The 19120-nt window shown below is 43.3% G+C and overlaps 1 protein-coding gene across 1 annotated transcript in view; it reads right to left on the bottom strand.

Moving 5' to 3' along the window:
* STXBP2 (syntaxin binding protein 2) overlaps positions 1-17585 on the bottom strand; it is a 193394-nt gene extending 175809 nt beyond the window's left edge. The window contains exon 1 of the mRNA XM_069230358.1: positions 17464-17585. Within this exon, the coding sequence (XP_069086459.1) occupies positions 17464-17500 (37 nt within the window). The 5' untranslated portion in view covers positions 17501-17585. The remainder of the gene's footprint in view (positions 1-17463) is intronic.
* Between the last annotated feature and the right edge of the window lie 1535 nt (positions 17586-19120).

Below are 19120 nucleotides of genomic sequence, written 5' to 3'. Positions count from 1 at the left end.
ATTGACCTATGCATCCCTAAAAAGTTTACACAGAGGTCCTTGTTAAAAACCACGAATATTCATATGAACTTATGGATTTAATAAATTAAATATTTTCTGTCTTATGTTCATTCTCAGAGCACACTTAAGATGATGAATAGAGCATATTTATTGCACACCAATACAGGTATGGCATGACACCAGAAATTAAAAGTTAGGCACGTTTAGAAAACATGGATGAAGCTAATTTGTGCACACACCGCGCACAGTAAAAAGCTTGTAGCATGAAACATGCGTGATGTGGGCTTGTCAGGACAGGGTTAAGGGTATGCTATGAGCATATAAGCCTTGCTCCCTTTCTGCCGGCGAAGGCACAAAACTCTACAACTCGTGCAAACTGGAGGAAAGAATAATCGCCAAAACAACGAAAAGCAATTGGGCCGAAGATATCAGTCACAACAAATTGTATTCTTGTAAGCATATCACCTTGCAATAAAATACAACCCTCCACACAAAGGAAGAAACGAATGCGAGATGCATTCATCACAGTAACGCTCATTTCCAGGAATATATGTGCAGTGCGCTCCAAACAATGGTTTTCACTGTTCAGCTCGCTGCCTGTAGCCATATAACTTGACAGATTTTTATTTGCAGGTCAGCCATCACTAGTGAGAACATACTTAGGGCTGGGGCGTTCCATCGTACAGACAGCAGCTTGGGCCATATGTACCAACGCATTTTCCCCATAGACAAAGAATGGGTAAAACCCTTTGATACATCTTGCCCCTTGTTCTGTATGAAGAGGATGCAGCCTGCATTCAACGGGGAAGCCGGTCTGACGTCATGGGGAGGCTGCAGGTGGGTGTCCTGCCCTCCAGCAATTCACCACACAGATAGTTGGAAGCACCGTATTTCTCAGCAAGCTCCATATTTACAAAACAGGCACACCAGTCATTTTGAGCTCCACAAAACCTGAAATTTTATTTCCAACACTTCTCACGGTGATTATTGTCGAGATGAGCACTTCAAAGTCCTCTATAGTTTATCACACTAAAGTCCGAGAGATGGTGCGATGATGGTGTCACAACACGCAGGCTCGTTTTTCAGGGTCGAGCCTGGGATAGCATGGGCTTGCGAGACGCTGTAGTAGTTAGAAAAGGGCTCGGAGCCCCGCCCATGTCACGTAAGTGTCTTTGATTGGTTTGTGGGCTTGCCTTTTAAAATCTGCTTGTTTTTATTAGTGGAAGGCATGCATACGTCATGCCTTTTCCGGTGGTTAGCCCTCCTTGAACATGGCGACCAAGTACTGAAAACATACGAGGCTCGCTGTTTTCTGTCCGGTTTGTGGACTACTTTTTATCTTTTTTCGCAGCGTCATCTCGCTTGGCAGAAGTCGAGCGTTTGCATGACATTGACCCTGAAAACGTTTCTATTTCCATTTTTTAGGATCGCGCTCATTTTTTTTTCCATTTAATGAGGCAAGAAAAGTCCGATTGAGTGTTTACAACTGTTAATAGCTCTAACTCGGAGAAATGCGAGACTCGTTGCATTGCAAATGCTTGCTTAAGTCTAGCAGAATAACCAAGGAACAGGCCTATCGCTAACAACATACAGAGGGTGGACTTCAGGTGCGCCCAAATATTGTCTTTCAACTAACCTTTTGTTAAACAAGTCTTGGATCAGCCCAGTGCAGTGCTCATCTCTCACCTAATACTACCGGCTTTTTGGCTGTATCCTTTGGACTACACTCAAGTGTTTGCTTTGAACTGCATGGTGGGCATCTTTACAATTATACCCTCTAAAGCCCCGCCCCCAACGTACGTGTCTCGTTCTGAGGCGCTAATGTTGCATGCGTACCCAAATTAAACCCAGACCTGCTGACTTCACCAATGTCAGTTTAAAAAAATATATATAAGCAGTACAACATGGTGCAAGCTCTCACATATTACCGCCAATATATACAGAATGTTTGTTTACATTGATACAGGGATCAAGCCTGTTAAACAAATTACCAACATTGACCTATGCATCCCTAAAAAGTTTACACAGAGGTCCTTGTTAAAAACCACGAATATTCATATGAACTTATGGATTTAATAAATTAAATATTTTCTGTCTTATGTTCATTCTCAGAGCACACTTAAGATGATGAATAGAGCATATTTATTGCACACCAATACAGGTATGGCATGACACCAGAAATTAAAAGTTAGGCACGTTTAGAAAACATGGATGAAGCTAATTTGTGCACACACCGCGCACAGTAAAAAGCTTGTAGCATGAAACATGCGTGATGTGGGCTTGTCAGGACAGGGTTAAGGGTATGCTATGAGCATATAAGCCTTGCTCCCTTTCTGCCGGCGAAGGCACAAAACTCTACAACTCGTGCAAACTTTCACCACTGCAGGAAGACAAATTAAGCAAGCCGCTCTTTCTGCCAGTGTACCAAGGACCAGAATCCACCTTCATCTGTTTTTTTATTTGAATACAGAAGCTGCTGTGCCAGCATCGTAAGCTCACATCAGTAACTAACTGCGTGTACAGATTTAGAGTTTTCACATCAACCCACTGATGAAGGGTCAAAGAAAAGGCAAAGGCATATCAAGGTCAACTTCACACACAAGAACAAATGGCTCAGCACGCAGAAAAATACATATCTTCTCTCACTTTCAACTAATACGAGCCCACAAAGGTTCATTTTGTCCCATTTGCTAAGGTTATTGTTAACCCACTGCTATCCAATCTAGCTCTTCGTGGGGGGCTGTATGGACCGAAGTACAAGAAACTGAAAACATACCTTCTTCAAGATACCTTACCACAGATGTTCATGCTGATATCTTCTGCGTTTTCAAATGAATCCCTGCCTGATCTCCCACTCTTTCCCTTTATGTCAATGTGTACTCTGAAGAAACAGAATTGCTTCATGTGGTGCACCAATGTAAATTTGCATACATAAAGCTAACAGGTCTTCAGATCTTAAAGCTACTTCCAATGCTTTCCATCAATGTTTGACAATTCGTGTAGTACAAATCCTGCAGAGGATAGCTTTATAAACTGCACTGTGTTATAGAACAAACCAACCAACCCAATCCACAGTCTCTATGCCCAGAGTCGATAATAATAACTTTTATCCCACCTCCACCAAGCTCCAGAAGCTGTTGCTCCACAGGAGAGGACATCTTTATCACAAAAACATTAAGCAAACTTGCCCACGTCCAAGCTGCATTATGTTATGCACTGGTCTTTATGCACTATGTAGTCTACAAACCAAGAAACAATGCTTAGGCATTACTTTAGTGGGATATTGATGTGTTCAAAAACTGCAAGGGCCATTCTTCATATCGATCTTATGCCACCTCCTTTCTCCATCAGGAGAGCAAACGATCAACCAACATAAGGCAGAAGCCTTGAGTAGATTGCTTCTCCTGGCACAACCTCATCTCTGCATAATGTGATCTCCTTTCATACCTCAAGCATTCCTGAAATTGGCTCTGGTTGCTTATGTCTGGAAACGAAGTGGTGGTTTCTACACCATGAATGTGATTTGCATAGCCTCATACCAGGATCCTTGATGGTGCTGGTCTCCAGGGTGGAGTGGCAAGCGTCTGGGTTGGAATAACTTTAGAGCGTATGCTCAAAGGGAAATATTAGTCCTTTGAAGCCGCACTAGCATTGGTGTGATCAGTGGTGAACTCCTCTCTGTCATGTGCACAGAACCTTATCAAAAACTGCTCCAAGTCACCAGATGAATAAATAGACAGGAAAGCACAAAGTTCCAGCCTTTTCCTTGTGGTTCTCCATCTGGCCGGGATAGTATCGATGTTTCAGCTATAGAGTCTCACCATGGAGTGCCAATTACACTGCTGTTGTACTGCTGTACCTGTAGTTCTACTACTCAAAAACACAGCTCTGATGCTTTCCTCATTACCTTATTTGCTGGTTCTTTGGACAGCATCTTGTTTTTTGGACTTGGAAATGGTTATAACCGCTCAATTAGCAAGGTCCTTACACAGGTTTCCTGACGCTGATACAGACCATAACAAGTACATCTCTGATTCCTTAAACACTATCCTTCTAGAAACTGGCAGCCAAATTCCTACCATCTAGTAACCGCATAGTAAACCTTATTTTGACATAACAGCTGCAAATCTGCAGTGCTTAAGAAACGCCAATTAAAAAAAAAAAAGTGAAAACATTAATGAAGACGTAATGCTGAAAATGAGTGCAATGATTTTAAGTACCAAAACTTCTTAAAATGTTGCATACCTTCCTATCATGTTCTTTTGAGCATTGGGGCTGTTTCAATTAGACTCAAGCCAAAAACTCGGACATGCAGAAGGCTGTTTTTGTTCCATAGTACTTTGTTCTTTCCTGTCTTGCTTGGAGCAGCTTTTTAGGGTCGAGTCTGCGTCGCATGCGTTCCGCTTGCGAGACGCTTTAGGAATTAGATAAGGGCTCGGAGCCCCATTCACATCACATCAGTTGTCTTTCATTGGTTCGTGGGCTTGCCTGTTAAAATCTGCTTGCTTTCATTAGTGGAAGGCACGCATACGTCATGCTTTTTCCGGTGGTTAGCCCTCCTCGAGCGCAGCGACCAAGTACTGAAAACATGCCAGGCTCACTGTTTTCCGTTCAGTTTGTGGACTACTTTTTTTTTTTTCAATTTGGCCTGTTGATTTGGAAATGGGGCAATGAATATAAAGGGGTATATTGTCAAAGCGCATTTGGTTAGGTACATGTGTGCTCATGGCAATGTAACCTTTTTAAACCAGCTGAGCAAAGCAGTGTACTAGCATCCTTCCTCATATTACAAAATGCATTAGAAACCAGGGCTTTGTTGTCCTGAGCATGCGCAGCAATCAGTTTATTGAAGCCTGTCAACCCTGTCTCGGGCTTTTAGGTCTATGATATTGCTCCTATGTAGTCAGTTGTGTGGTTTTTTTTTATGTCACCTCTAGAAGGAAGAATTCTCCAGTGGCCTTAACTGTACCCGCAGCTTCTGTCAGAGTTTAGACGCCACATACCACATAACAAATCAGACTGGAAATAATCAAATAGCTGGGGAACAAGGCTCAAATCGGGTCTCGGCTCAGCATTATTTGATTTTAGGCAAATTACTTAATCCCTCCGTGCCTAAGTAATGTCTGGTTCTTATGCAAAATAATGCCATCGGGCCAGGTTTGCGCTATGTAAAAGTGCAACATCAATAAATACATAAATGAATAAATAAAATAAAACTACAGCTCTCAAGCTCTGCAGCCATAAAGTATATCTCAATAGACCCTTGCTTTTGAGGGCTAGCTGCGCAATTTACTCTCCAATAAGCAGATATACAACTTTAATCCGACTTCTACGAGGAACCGGAGAAAGAAAGTTAGTATTTACTGTGAAAGAATAAATGGCAAGGTGTGCCTGGCGGATAATGAATGAATGAAAAATAACACAAGCATAATTTTACCATAGCATCTTCTGCCTCCCATTGCATTTTAAATTGTGGCACAGAAAAAATGCATTTAATCACCTGAAGTGATTAGCCTGTGGCTCAGGGTGAAAACTTGATTTAAGTGTCACAGTCCTTTCCAGTGAGCTAAAATATTTGATAGGTGGGTTCAACTGCGGGTCAGTATTCAACAAACTGCTTATTTATTTAAAATAACCATTGGGCAGTTAAAATTAAAATTAGCAGTTCTATGTGCTCTTTTTCCGATTAGCTTAATTATTCTACAGTGAGCTTGTCACTTATTGTTTCACATTATATGACAGTTTATAAAAATCTAATAAAGATGGAGACGAAAGGGGCGTGGCCGAGTCGCTGAACATGGCGGACACGAGCTGAAAGAGCTCTGCGCCGCGCCTGGCTAATCCGGCACCATCTCTGGGGGCGGAGGACCTGGGAGACCCTGCAGGTGCCCAGGACTGGATCCAGTCGGAGTAGTGGCACTCCTGGCCGGCGGTCTGACTTCCTGGGCTGAACTGCGGGCCCTGTACCAAGGCCGTGCGGGCCTGGGCCTGCTGGGCTGTGCCGAGCAGCTGGTGGCTGCGGCGCACGGAGCTGGAGGAGGCCGCGCGCCGGGGCGCCTCTGTGGTGGGGCCCGCCGTGACTGCTGCTGCTCGTGAGGCCGTGGAGGAGACACGCGAGGAGCGGTGGGGCCACAGGTGAGCAGTCCCCGGGGGCGGATCGGGGTTCCAGGCCGGCCTGTGCGGCTTCCTTTGAGGCCAGGTGGCGGTGCTGCGGGGCCTGGACGGGGCCTACCTGGGCAGACTGGTGCCAGGGGGAGATCCTGCGGAGCTAAGCGTCCCATTTGGGGTGGTGTTGTGCCGCCTTTGTGCGGGTTGTGCCCGGGGCCATGTTGGGCCTAGTGAAGACTGTTGGACTGGGCCTGCGCCAGTTCTGGGCCTGGTTGGCCTGCCGCGGGCCCGGAGATTGCAGTGGAGCTCGGGGGGGGGCAGGAGAAGACATTGTACCTTCTGAGCCGCGGAACTCGCGGGTCGGGCTTCTCGTGCTGCCGTGTGGCGGCACCTTGGCTGCCCCGGCAAGTGGGCCTGACCTAGCCTGGAGCCAATCAAGCTGAACAGCGGAGGGAGTGGAGACGCTGTGGGGTCCTGTGAAGCGCCTCACCTCTTAATCATGTGAGTGTCACATGGCAGCTCGGAGGCGGAGGGTTCGGCCCAGAATGGATAAGTGTTCGCTCTACATGCGATGCGCTTGCCCAGGGCGCTGTGTGTGCTTGTTGACGGAATCTGTCAAAGTGTGGGAGCTTGGCGTTGTGCAGTTGACAGGAAGGGACGATGGGCTACCCTCCCCCCCCCCGCTGGCACGCCAGACAGCGGTGGATTGGCGCCCAGCCCACCCAAGGAGTGCTCATATGATAATGTGTTGTAAATATGTGTAATACCCAGCGCTTGTTATTTCTTGTTCGTATTGCTTGTTTGCATCTGTTTACAACATTAGTTTGCCAACCAACCGCACTCACGCTACAGTGAGAATGGAGATAACACAGTACAACGATTTATCTCGTTCTGCAATGCCTTTAATCAATACTTTGTCGCTGATGCCCCCTATTTGGGGACAAGCGTGTAAGCACTCATTTGTGTTAATGTAGCTACCATGACAATAACTCTCCGATCGAACTTAGTCTGCACATGGACTAACGGAACAGATAGAGACTAAATAATGGTTTTGTCATGCAGCCTGAATTTTCTATCTTGCTTGCTGTGTTACGATCGGTAATTCAGGGGTAATGTAAATGCATAATCTCGCTTTCTTCTATGCAAGTAATCTGTGTTCAGTTGTAATGATAAAGTAAAATGCAATAAACAGATTTATGAAAAAAAGATGGAGACGAAAAATGTTTTCACAAGTTATGGAAGTTGAACGTCCTTAACAGCCCGAACTCAATGCATTTGCTTTAAATGATTACTTTCAAAGCTGACATTTTGTCAATTTTCCTGTGGCGATTACATTTTTGAAGTGCCTACATAAAAGATCATTTTTACGTCTGGGATGCCACATCATAGTTACCAGAGAGACCTCGATGACAACAGACAGCGAATGGGTTTTGGATGCATCCCTCATCCACTGGCTTTCTTCCACCACCTTCTTTCAGATATTTACTTGAGACTTTGTCACTCATGGCTAAGGTCTGCCCTTGGGAGTAATTATCTCTCACCTAAATGCTGTTAGGTTTTTGATTGTCTCCTTCTGCCTCATCTCAAGTGCTTGCATTGAGCACAGGTGGAAGTGCTTAACAACTATAGCTCTTTCCATCCTGCTGTTGCTGGCTCTCTCAACTGTCTCACTTAATGTGGCAACGCTTCTTAATTTGTTCATTAAACCCAGACCTATTGATTTGTTAATGCTCGTTTCCTCTTGGCCAATCTGTGAGCAAAGTGTATTGCGACCATTAGGTTTAACATGTGTACAACATTTTTACGCAGCTTTTTCACGGATGTTCCATGTCCTTCTCTGTTTCCATAAATTGGCATTTCACATTGAAGTAAATATTGGGCTAGTAAAACACAAATTTCGAAAACGAAAAACAAAACGGGTGAATGGGTTTGAAGCTGTCTTAAAAACAATTTATTCAGGATTGACTAATGGAAACTGAATTTCCCACTGCATCTAGACGTGAGTTAACAAAGATTTGGACAGGGACCCAAGTATTTCTTAGGAGCCCACCACTGTGCTGCTGAATGTTGAATAAAGCGGCCTAGTTTTTATTGAACTTCATACCTCTTTCTTCCATCACTCTGAAATTCCTGTCTCTTTATTTCACAAATGTTTGGTTCTTTATCATCAATGTTTCTCTACCTTGTCTCTATTTTCCTTCCTTTCTTTTCCTCCTTCTTTCTCCATTTTTGGGACAAAGCCTTCTTTGGGTACATTCGAAAGGCTTCCCTGGGGATGCATTCCATCCATTATTGACCATTGGCTTTGTTGTGTGTAACTCACATTTGATTGCTTTCTATTTTCTGGCTTTATTTGTTTTAGACTGTCCAACTTGAGTTCATCTCTTCCCTTGCCCCAACCCTATTATCTGTATTCTTCCACCAGTACTGACTTTCTGTAAACAAGCCTTTAAATATTGTTCTCATCTTCTCACATTTACTGTGCATTGAAAGACAAAGATCAAATGTCAGGCTCTGTCTCCAAGGGAGTTTAGTGTTTACTTTTCTTTCTCTGATTTCAAAGTGAAAGAATTTATGTGACAATCCTGCTGGGTACCCTTGTGATAAAGGCTGTAGGATGGTGTTTTTAGGGTCGAGCCTGCGATAGCATGCGTTAGTGCATGAGTATCGCTTGCGAGACGCTGTAGTAGTTAGAAAAGGGCTCGGAGCCCCGCCCATGTCAAGTCAGTGTCTTTCACTGGTTCGTGGGCTTGACTTTTAAAATCTGCTTGCTTTCATAAGTGGAAGGCATGCATACGTCATGCCTTTTCCAGTGGTTAGCCCTCCTTGAGCGCAGCAACCAAGTACTGAAAACATACGAGGCTCGCTTTTTTCCGTCCGGTTTGTGGACTAATTGTTCTCTTTTTTTCACAGCACGATCTCGCTTGGCAGAAGTCGAGCGCTTTGCATGACATCGACCCTGTTACATAGTTAATTGCACTTTTGCCGGTTACGTAGATAATTGCACTTTTGCTGATAGGTCTCACTACGGGTGAACTGTTATTTCCGTTTGTGTGTCTGCTTTGCACTGATGGTGGCCATCAGCTCGCTTATGTGAAACTTTTACTTTTCAGTTTATATGGCAAGAAAAGTCCAATTAGTTACGTGAAACTGTTTTATTTTCATTTTATGTGGCAAGAAAAGTCCGGTTAGGAGTTTACAATGCTAATTGCTCGAGCTCAAACAAACGCAAGACCGTTTCCATTTCCATTTTTTAGCAGTGAGATCGCGCTCGTTTTTTTTCCATTTAAAGAGGCAAGAAAAGTCCGGTTGGGAGTTTACAACTGCTAATAGCTCTAACACGGAGAAATGCGAGACCCGTTGAATTGCAAATGCTTGTTTCAGACTTTGAAGTCTGTCTTTCTTGAATTTGGCACTATAGTTAAAAGAAAAACAACACAACAACAATCAAGGGGAATTTGTAACTGTTTTCTTTCATTGCTTTATGGAGATGGAGGAAAATATGTTCTCCTAATTAGAGGTGTAATTTATTTTGTGAAGCTATATTTAAAGAAACTTGTGACACCTTTTTAGGAGTTCAAGCAAGATAAACTTTGCTTTACATTTCAAGTCAACAAAACGCCATCTGTTATGACAGTTAGCCACCAATGTCCACTATTCCCAAATGTTCTACTGCTTGTTACAGTTTTTACTGATGGAGTTAATTTTGTACTCCTTTTTGTGAAATTAGAAGTTATTTATATTATTTTGTTCTTAATTTCCTTTACTAATGTTATTATGATTGGTTATTCAAACATTTTTTTACCTTTTTTGGACAAGATTTATATTTCACGTAATTCCGCATTCACTAGTTATGATTAGTTTTCTTGGCTGGTTTGTGTCAATATTTAATAGTTTCATCCGATAGTGCTTGTATCATTTTTTATTTACGTTTCAATGTTTGTAGATTTAATGTATTTCGGTATTTTATTTTCAAGTCAACTTATACTAGTGTGCTTGAAGGCATTATATTTCTAAAATTATGTACAAAACAAACGTGTTCAGATACCTCATTATGGTGGAGTTCGAATCTCTGCTTTTGGTAGCTGCGATTCAAACATTTCAAGGTGCGCAGATCTGAGAATAGCGTAAATACAGGATTGTAATCATAGAAACAGTTTGCAACATCTTCCCATTCAAAAAAATAAGAGTTAAAATGTCAATGACAACAGCATGTAAATGAAACCAATCCTGCTAACAGTCTAGAATCATGTTAAAGCAGACTGGCTTAGAGCCTGATGGCAACACTATCATCCAGTCGTTGAACAAAAGGTCTAATTTAGTCTCATGCCGAGCAGTATCTCTGAAAAGACCACTCTACACAATTACAAGTTTTACTGGATGCAGAACTCGCATGGTAAATATGAAAAGTATTTCCATGCACGTTTTACCTGTTAAACAAGGTGGAAAATAATGGGTCCACAAAAGTAAGCAATAAGGGACCCAATAATTTCTATGCTGCATTCCAAGCTTGGACACTCCAGACTTGTGGTAATCGAGGTGCAGATACATGCTGGAATCCATAACTCTGTGTCTGATGTCCTTTCCTCCAATTACTTGCAATCTCTTAAAGGGGACCCCTACGTGGTGCAAATGTTGTACCCCAAAGTACTGCGTTTTAAAGGGTCAATTCAATCGTTTATTATCCCCAATAACGAACTGTAATCAAGTGAAAAGCCACTTTCAGAACAAACTTTGGTAAGGGGAAACAAGATCACCAATTTACACGCCAATAGCTAATCTAAAAGAAATATGAATTACGCCATTGAAAAATCCCTAGCACTCCCAAATATGGTGCTGTACCTTATGGAGGATTTCACTCTAGCTATGCTCTTGATTGCGCAACCGAAAAACCAATAATTAGCTCCCAATCCGTGCTGGGAACAGGATACAACAAACTGGATGTACACCAAATATACATCATATGAAACTCTGAAGTAATTACCTACATCATGGAGGGGATTCCACAATCAAATTGTGCAACAACAAAAAGGGGGGCACACAACCGCCTCCTCTTTGAAACAGATTAAATAAATGCACGAAAGACAACCTTGGGTTTAGAAGAAAAGATCCAAAACAGAACCACTAAAATCATAGGCCCAAAGAAATTAGGAATAAAATATTTCAGAGCTCTAAAAAGTGTCAACATCATGACATTAGCAGTAGTCCGAACAAAGTAATGGTGCCATAAGTAAGCATGGAGGCACTGGACAAGGGGCTATCAAACTGCACGTGTGTGTGTTTTTTTTTATTTTTTACATTCCATGTTTTTGTTAAATAACTGCAATACCTCAATTTGTGGGAAACACGAACTAAATATTCACCCCGCAGGCACAGTCGCCTGGCAGCCATCACACGGCCCAAAAGCAAACTGAACGAGTTCAGCTGCACTTTCTGCATCAAGAACCAGCAGGCCAGACAATAAGGAAAGCATCAGCGATGTGTTGGGATAGCTGAAATGCGGGTACCAGCAGGACAGGAATATCAACCCGGCCAGCTAGAGAACCACAAATAAAGACTAAGGCCCATATTTAAAAGAAAAAGACGGAGCGCGACGATGCGCCAAAATTGACAGTGCCGCTCTCTGTCATTTTCACAACGCAAGGATGTATTGTATTTAATTGAATACGGTGCACCCCTGTGTTGTCCCCTGCGCTGGCGCTAAATTGAGCTGCCAACGCAGGCATTCTTGCACCATCGTGCAAGGATGTCTGAGTTGAGGGGTTTGATTGTTTATGTGTAGCACACACAGAAGCGCCAAAGCATAATTTTTAAATGATTGTTTATGTGCAGGAAGAGACACCTTTCCGCACATAAACAAACAATCATGTCTGGTATTTTGTTCTTTCTATGTGTGCTGCAAAAAGCAAAAAACGAGGAGGAATAAAAGTATTCCTCCTCATTGTGCCTTGCTAACGTCACCCCTGGGGTGGCATTATATTTTGGCGCTGCCTCAGGTTTATGAAATCTCGTAAATCTGAAGCAGCGTCAAAATGCAATGGGTGTTGCTGTGGCACGTCCCTCCCACACAAAGGGCTGTACGTGAAGGGTCAGTATTTACAAGGCGCAAAAGTGATGCTTCGGTGGCGCCAGGGGCTCTTAAAAATGCCCCTAAGACTTTGGAGCATTTTTAAGAGCCCCTAGTGCCACATTTGCATTATTTATTTCAACTCAAATGTGGTGTTAGGGTGGCATTTCCCCAAGTACCATACTTACAAAGAGGAGTAGTGCTTGCATTGTGCCACTTGGTAACCCCATGCTCCACATTATGCCTGCGTCAGGCATGATGTATGCACTGGGGGTGTTCCGGTGCTGGGAGGGGGGGCGGGGGTATCGGGGGATTCCTTTGCGCCATTTTTATTGGCATTTTTTAACGCCTGCTAAGTGCAGGTGTTAAAAAGAGGCTCCCATTGATTACAATGGGTCTCTGGGTGCTTTACAGGATTAACACCATAATTTGTGATGCTACTCCTGGAAAGCGCCGGACTAGCATCACAAATTATGACGTTAGTCACCCTAACTACCACCATGGTGTGCCTTATTATAAATATGGCACTACCATTGTGGCGTGGGGGGGGGCACTAGTGATGACAAAGCACTCCAATTAAAAAAAAAAAAGAGCAGAAAGACAAATTTGTCTAAATATAAACAAATCTCAAGATCACTGCAGCGTATGGTACTGAGACGTGTCATAAATAATCCAAACAATATACCCAGTGTTCACTCTAAACACAAATTAGTGTAAGGCTCAGTCAGAGATCACAGGAAACTATCCATTTCCCCAGGAAGTAAAAGCACATGCCTGAGGGTGGAAAGTCAAAGAGCAGGTGCCGGTCTCCTTTTTGTGACAAGCCATACAACAGGATGAGGTGGCTGTGAAATATGCTACATTACTTTTAACTCTGTCAAATCCACAGAAAAAAATGCTTTTGGATTAGCACATCTCTCTACCAACAAGGAAGCTCAAGGTCAAAGACACAAACGCTGAACGACTTTAATGAAAATGAGTTAAATGTGCTGTTCATGTGGTCACTTATTAACCCAAGTCATCAAATACAGATGTTAAGAGAGCAAATATCAGTCCACTATGCATGGCTCTGTCGATTCTAACATTTAGCAACTCTTTTTACATGTCCACTTCCAACCGTGCCACGAGAACTCGCAGGGATCAGTCCCTATCGTTGTTATAAATGAAAAAGCATAGCGAGAAGGGAGCTTGCATGAGGTCTCCTCAGTGACTTGTGAATCGGAAAGGTGTGGAGAGGAGAGGGACTTACGGCCTCTTACCAGAGATATCTGAATCAGTTAAGTGCAGAGAGTCGAGGGATTATTCTGCCTTTTACCTCGTTTGAATTGCAGAGGACAGAGACTATGCAGCCTCCTACGATAGATGAATGACACAGTAGTGGGATTATTCAACCTTTTACCAGAGATATTTGAATCAGTATAGTGCAGAAAGATGGGGGATTATGCAGCCTCCCTACCAGCGACGGAATCGATAAAACACAGCAGAGAGGGACTACGAGGCCTCCTACCACCATTCTGAATCATTAAACTGCAGCGAAGAGAGATTATGCATCTTCCTACCAGAGATATCTGAATCAGTAAAGTGCAGAGAGGTGAGAGACTGTGCTACCTCCTACCAGTATTTGAGCCACTAATGTACAGCGGAGAGGGATTATGCAGCCTCCTACGGGAGATGATTGACGTTGATGAGAGGGATTATGCAGCCTGTTACTAGAGATATTTGAATCTGTAAAATGCAGAGAGGCGAGGGATTGTGCTGCCTCCTAGTAGACATATTGGAATCTGTTTTTCTGTTCGGTGTAGGTATTAACGGCATGTGTGACCATCCCATAGCCCCTTTGCCCAGCACTGCTTTAACAAATCGGGAGCATACAGGAGAGGGGTTCCCTGGTCAGCGATGGTTTTATACCATGCACTTTATCTGCGAAGTTATAGGGGAGAGGCGACATGCAGCTACATCTATATGTGTCCCCCGATGGCCTCAACGTCTGCCTACTTCTGAAAAAATATTTATTGGGAGCAAGCATGACCTCCCGAGTCTATCGATGGTTCTCTTAAAGATCCACCCTTTATACCAACATACCGGTTCAGCGTGGAAAACACTTATCTCTAACACTAGAGCTATCAACTCTAAATCCATACTGTAAGAGGTAATGAAGTAAACTACACTTGCCAGCATTGTCGTTTCAAGACACAGGTGCATTTGTCTCAGATGTACAGTAGGCAACACGAGCACAAAAAAAAGACATCAATAGTGAGGAAAATAATGTACTAAAAGCTTTTATAAACACTGTTCCTTAAACACCATCCGGAGTTTATGCATCATATGTTAGTTATATTTTTATTAATACATGTTTGAATGACTGTTACAAAAAACTAGCTACACCCAAATATTCACTCTTTCAGACGATAGCAACTTTAGAAAAGGGAGAAATTAGTACTTGAAAGAAACAATGTTTGACAGCAGGCAATGAACAATTTTCTGGCCGATGGCACAAAGACTAGCTTCCATGGCCTCCACGTGCCATTCCACTTAAGTTTCAATCAAAGCATTTCTAAATGAAGTGACATCATCAAATTGGGATAGGAAAAAAAATGGCGAATAAGAAATAATGCCTATGGGAAAGTCAAGAGCAAAGGCAGATGTGCAGTGACCGTGCCACCAGTACAGAGGTTGGTGATACAGGGACACATAAGCACATATTTTTTTAGTAGAAGTGATTCAGTTGGGCACACAATCCCAACATACCTATCATGAAATCGGGAGGCAGCTAACAAAAAAGTACAACAGATGTGTAGATACCTCTGAGCACAAAAGACTTACAAGCACAAACATGGAGCTCATTGTATGGATTATTGTTGTCCACTATATAAATGCAAATCTACTTTGTTAAAGAGAATTGGAACCGAAGTTTAGAACTAGAGAACTATGATATGGCAAGGGGTGAAGGGTTGTAATGGACATATATAAAAGGCAAAGAACATGAAGGCTGAAGCGTCCAATGATTGGAGGCCTTTGGAAGAGGAAAGGATGGTAGAGCACACAGCAGAAGCACAAAAAATGTGAAGTTGATGGCTGATAACTACTATGCACAGAGAAGTCAGGCAAGCCTAGAGAAGTCAGATAAGCATATTTTGTGGTGCCTGTGAGTGGTATATAAAGTAAAGGTGGGAGGGGCAGCTGAGCAAATTTGACACCTTGGACATATGCAAAAGGTGACTGTAATGTGGACATTGGTACATTATGGGGAGGTGCCCACACACAGGAGGTGATTTTTGTACATATGTGACACATATTAGCCTGTGGTGCATGCAGGAACGGGGGCCCATAAATGGTGATCAACTGAGCACAGATAGGGGTGGACTCAAAGTGCACGGAGAGAGAAAACAGTGATAGCAAGAGCAGACTGGAAACGCACAAGTATGGGATGCAGTAAGATTATTGATAGTTACTGGGGAACAGAGTATGGAGTCGGTGGTACAGAAAGAGGTAGGATAAGCGTAGGTAAAGGTATAGTGCATTAGGTATCCAGCACATTCAGTGGATACACACTGGGGGTGCGTGAGCAGACGGCTGTAGTGCCTGGAGTAGATTCGACATGCAATAAGAGTCTATGCAGACACTGGATTACAGGTCATGGAGACAGCGATTGCATGCAGCAGAGCACACTGGCGACGCAGCAGATAGGTGGGCAAAGAAAGGGTCCCGTGGTAGAGAGCAGGGGGTCCAGCAAAAGTGTGAGCACAGGCTGGGGGTACTATAGGCCAGCCAGTGAGGAACAGAGGCAGGGATCACATGAACGAGACTCATCAGGGGCACAGTGATTACAAAGCACAGGAGTAGGGCTACAGTGACAGGATTCGCCGACCAATGAAATATAGCGGGAAGTTAGAATGATAGGCTGAGTACAAAAATGAAGAGATCTCTGGGTGCAGGCTACGGTGACTAGGCGTCTCGTGACAGTCACGGTTTTTCACCAGCTGTCCCGCAGATACTGGGAAATTTAGCTCATGTCCCGGTTTTTAAAAAGGGTAGACTGAAAACGGTGGGAGGTGCCTTTTTTGTTTTCCAAAGCATGAATAGTTAGCAGCTGTTCTAAGAAAACGATTTAATTAACAGACATGATACTGTTTTTTTTGTTAAATGCACTTTATTTATGTTGTAAGTGCCACTGCTGTAATTCTATGCTGATAAACACTCACTCTGCGCGCTCAGCTGAGGTAAAATTGTAGCCCATTTCTATTTTTATGAAATGTCTCGTTTTTTACTTTAAAATTCTGGTCAACCTAGGCAGCCACACACTGGGGATACAGTGGACAACTAAACTAACAGTAGTCATAGTGCAGGTATGCAAGTGGAGCAGAGACAAGGTGAGCAAGTACTGGGACACTGTGTAGAAATAGAGGTCTACAGTGGAACCCGTTCAGGCACGGAGCCCATGCAGTGGACACACTGGGAACGAAGAGGACTGGGGCGCACAGCCAGGCACACTTCAAAAAATCATCGATAAGCACTGGCGAGGGAGCAAAAACGGCTGATGGTGAGCCGATAATGTACACAGGACGTGGAGTTTGGTGAGAAGAGACTGGGTGGGGGTACGCATACAGCCTTCACATACATAGGGTATGTACTGGAGGTGCAGATGAAGAGTGCTCACACACTGGAGGCATGGCCACCGAGCCTGGAGACAACAGAAGCATTAAGAGTCTGAACATGTTTTGACGAACGTATCTTGGAAGCAGTTAACCCACTCAATAGGCAGGCATTCTGTGCACAGTAGACAACTAGGCAAAGACAGATTAAGATGACATGGTGACAGGGGCACGGCGACAAATGGAGCAGTGGCAGGGGAGTACAATGACACGGCACATGAGCACGGAGCACTGGCCGGATGGAACATGGAAAAGGGATACAGTGACAAGATGCGTAGCAACTGGTGAAGCATATCCTGGGGATGTAGTAGGAAGACGAGCAGGTACTGGAGCTGATATAGGAGGCACTAGAATAGTGACAAGACGGGGAGATGGCAGATGGGTGTACGATGCAAGCAGCGACCAGAGGCAGAAGTTACACATCGGAGCACAACGAAAAAGTGATCACAGAAAGTACTTGGACAGAGGATGCAACAAGTGTTTTAGCAGCTAACTGTGCAGAGGGGACTGAGACAGGGATTACAGACAGCTGGCGCACACTAGAGTTGTAACGAGCAGCTGAACAAAGACACAGAGGTGGGCTAAAGCTATTTAGGGAAAGTCGGGGCGCGGGACACCCCCAATAACTGAACTCACTTTCTCCCACCACCGCCTTCAACCCCGACGGCGCCATCTTCCTCAGCTGAACTTCTCGCTTCCGGGTTTGGGGGCGTGGCCTAAGCCACCCTTTCGCGTCATAATGAGCTCATTAGAGGGCGTGTTGACGTGACGGCCAAGCTCGGCCTCTGAAAAATTAAAGTGGGTGTGCCGTACACAGGAGAGAACCCCGAAATAAGAATAACACGAGAAACGGGATAATATTAGGACATTTGGAAACATAAGAATAGGTTTTTTACACGTAAGATAAAAAATTAAATCATATTTATAGGTTTTTCCAGAACACATTTGTCAATAGACTGTTAAGCATGTAGAGTAAAGAATTACTTTATATATATGCAAAATAAGAGGTAGTCCTGAGGTTGCCTAGTTTCAAATTGGTTGGTAACTACTTTTTGCAAATCAAATATGGTGGTAATTTTATAGTATTGTAGCTGTGCTCGCTTGAGATGCAAGCCTCGTCCTTTTTCCGTGTCTATTGGATAGAGAAGCCTGTTTTTCTGTCTCCATCGGAGCAGGTTACTGAATGTAGTAATCTCTTTTTGACTCCTTGTCTACTAACTGACAACAGACGGTAGTGAGCTTGTTCACAGGTCTGCTTCCTAAAGTGTAATCAGTAGTGTAGTGTGACATTTAAATAGCAGTTTTATTCCGTTGTTGACTGACACATCTATCCTTAATACCTTGGTGTCACTATTGTAGTGAAGATGTGTGAATACTAGTTGTTCCAAGACATTTGTGCCAAATAAAGCGGTACAATAATGTACACGGCATCTGTCATCAACAGCACCGCATGTCTCTGACTACGTTCACGTTCTATGTATATATATATATATATATATATATATGCTTGCACACCTGGTCTTTAGTAAGTAAATTTACAAGGCGACGCGTATAGGCTGATGAACCTTTTGGATCGCATGGAGTATCCTAGCTATGTAGTAATTGAGAGGCGCGACCAGGGTTACCCTCGGTAGAGGCAGCACAAGTCATCGGGGAAGTTTGAGGAGCACACGAAGAGAGACGCTGCATCTTAGGAGAGGGAAGGAATCCCTTTCCTTCCTACAAGCACAGAGGGAGCAGGATCCTGATCAAAGTGACTCCCAAAGTAACACGGACACCACCTCTCAGGAACTTACATGTGGACCTACCAGGGTCCCTCTTCTTAGATGAAAAACCTCGCACGTTTTTTTGGATTCTCCACTGTATGCTGATGATGATTATTTAGAGACTACCAAGTTATTATTTGGACTTTCAAAGGTTCTGAGATGCATTGGACCTATTTTCTTGCAAACCTTTTCGTTAATCTTCGGCCTTGAAAAAGTCACTGGTGTGACGAAACACGTGTTGGCTGTCTTGGAAAGATGCTTTCTGTCTTACTGAACGCTACTTCGCTTTGAATAAATGAACTTTTCCCTGAAGACAAGACTTGAATACCGATATGTTTGATTGTTTCATTCAACCTACTACATAACGACAAAAATGTTTCAAACCCGTTTATGTTTGACCATTGTATATTGTGTGCTGTGATCTCTTTTGTATGCTATGTAGTAATTGATGACCATCAATTATCATGTAATTAATCAATAACCACTAAAAGAATCATTAAGCATGATACAATATATCAACATTTCGT

The sequence above is a fragment of the Pleurodeles waltl genome, chromosome 4_2 (assembly GCF_031143425.1).
Source record: "Pleurodeles waltl isolate 20211129_DDA chromosome 4_2, aPleWal1.hap1.20221129, whole genome shotgun sequence".
Lineage (NCBI taxonomy): Eukaryota > Metazoa > Chordata > Amphibia > Caudata > Salamandridae > Pleurodeles > Pleurodeles waltl.
This window is presented reverse-complemented; position numbering and strand designations above follow the sequence as displayed.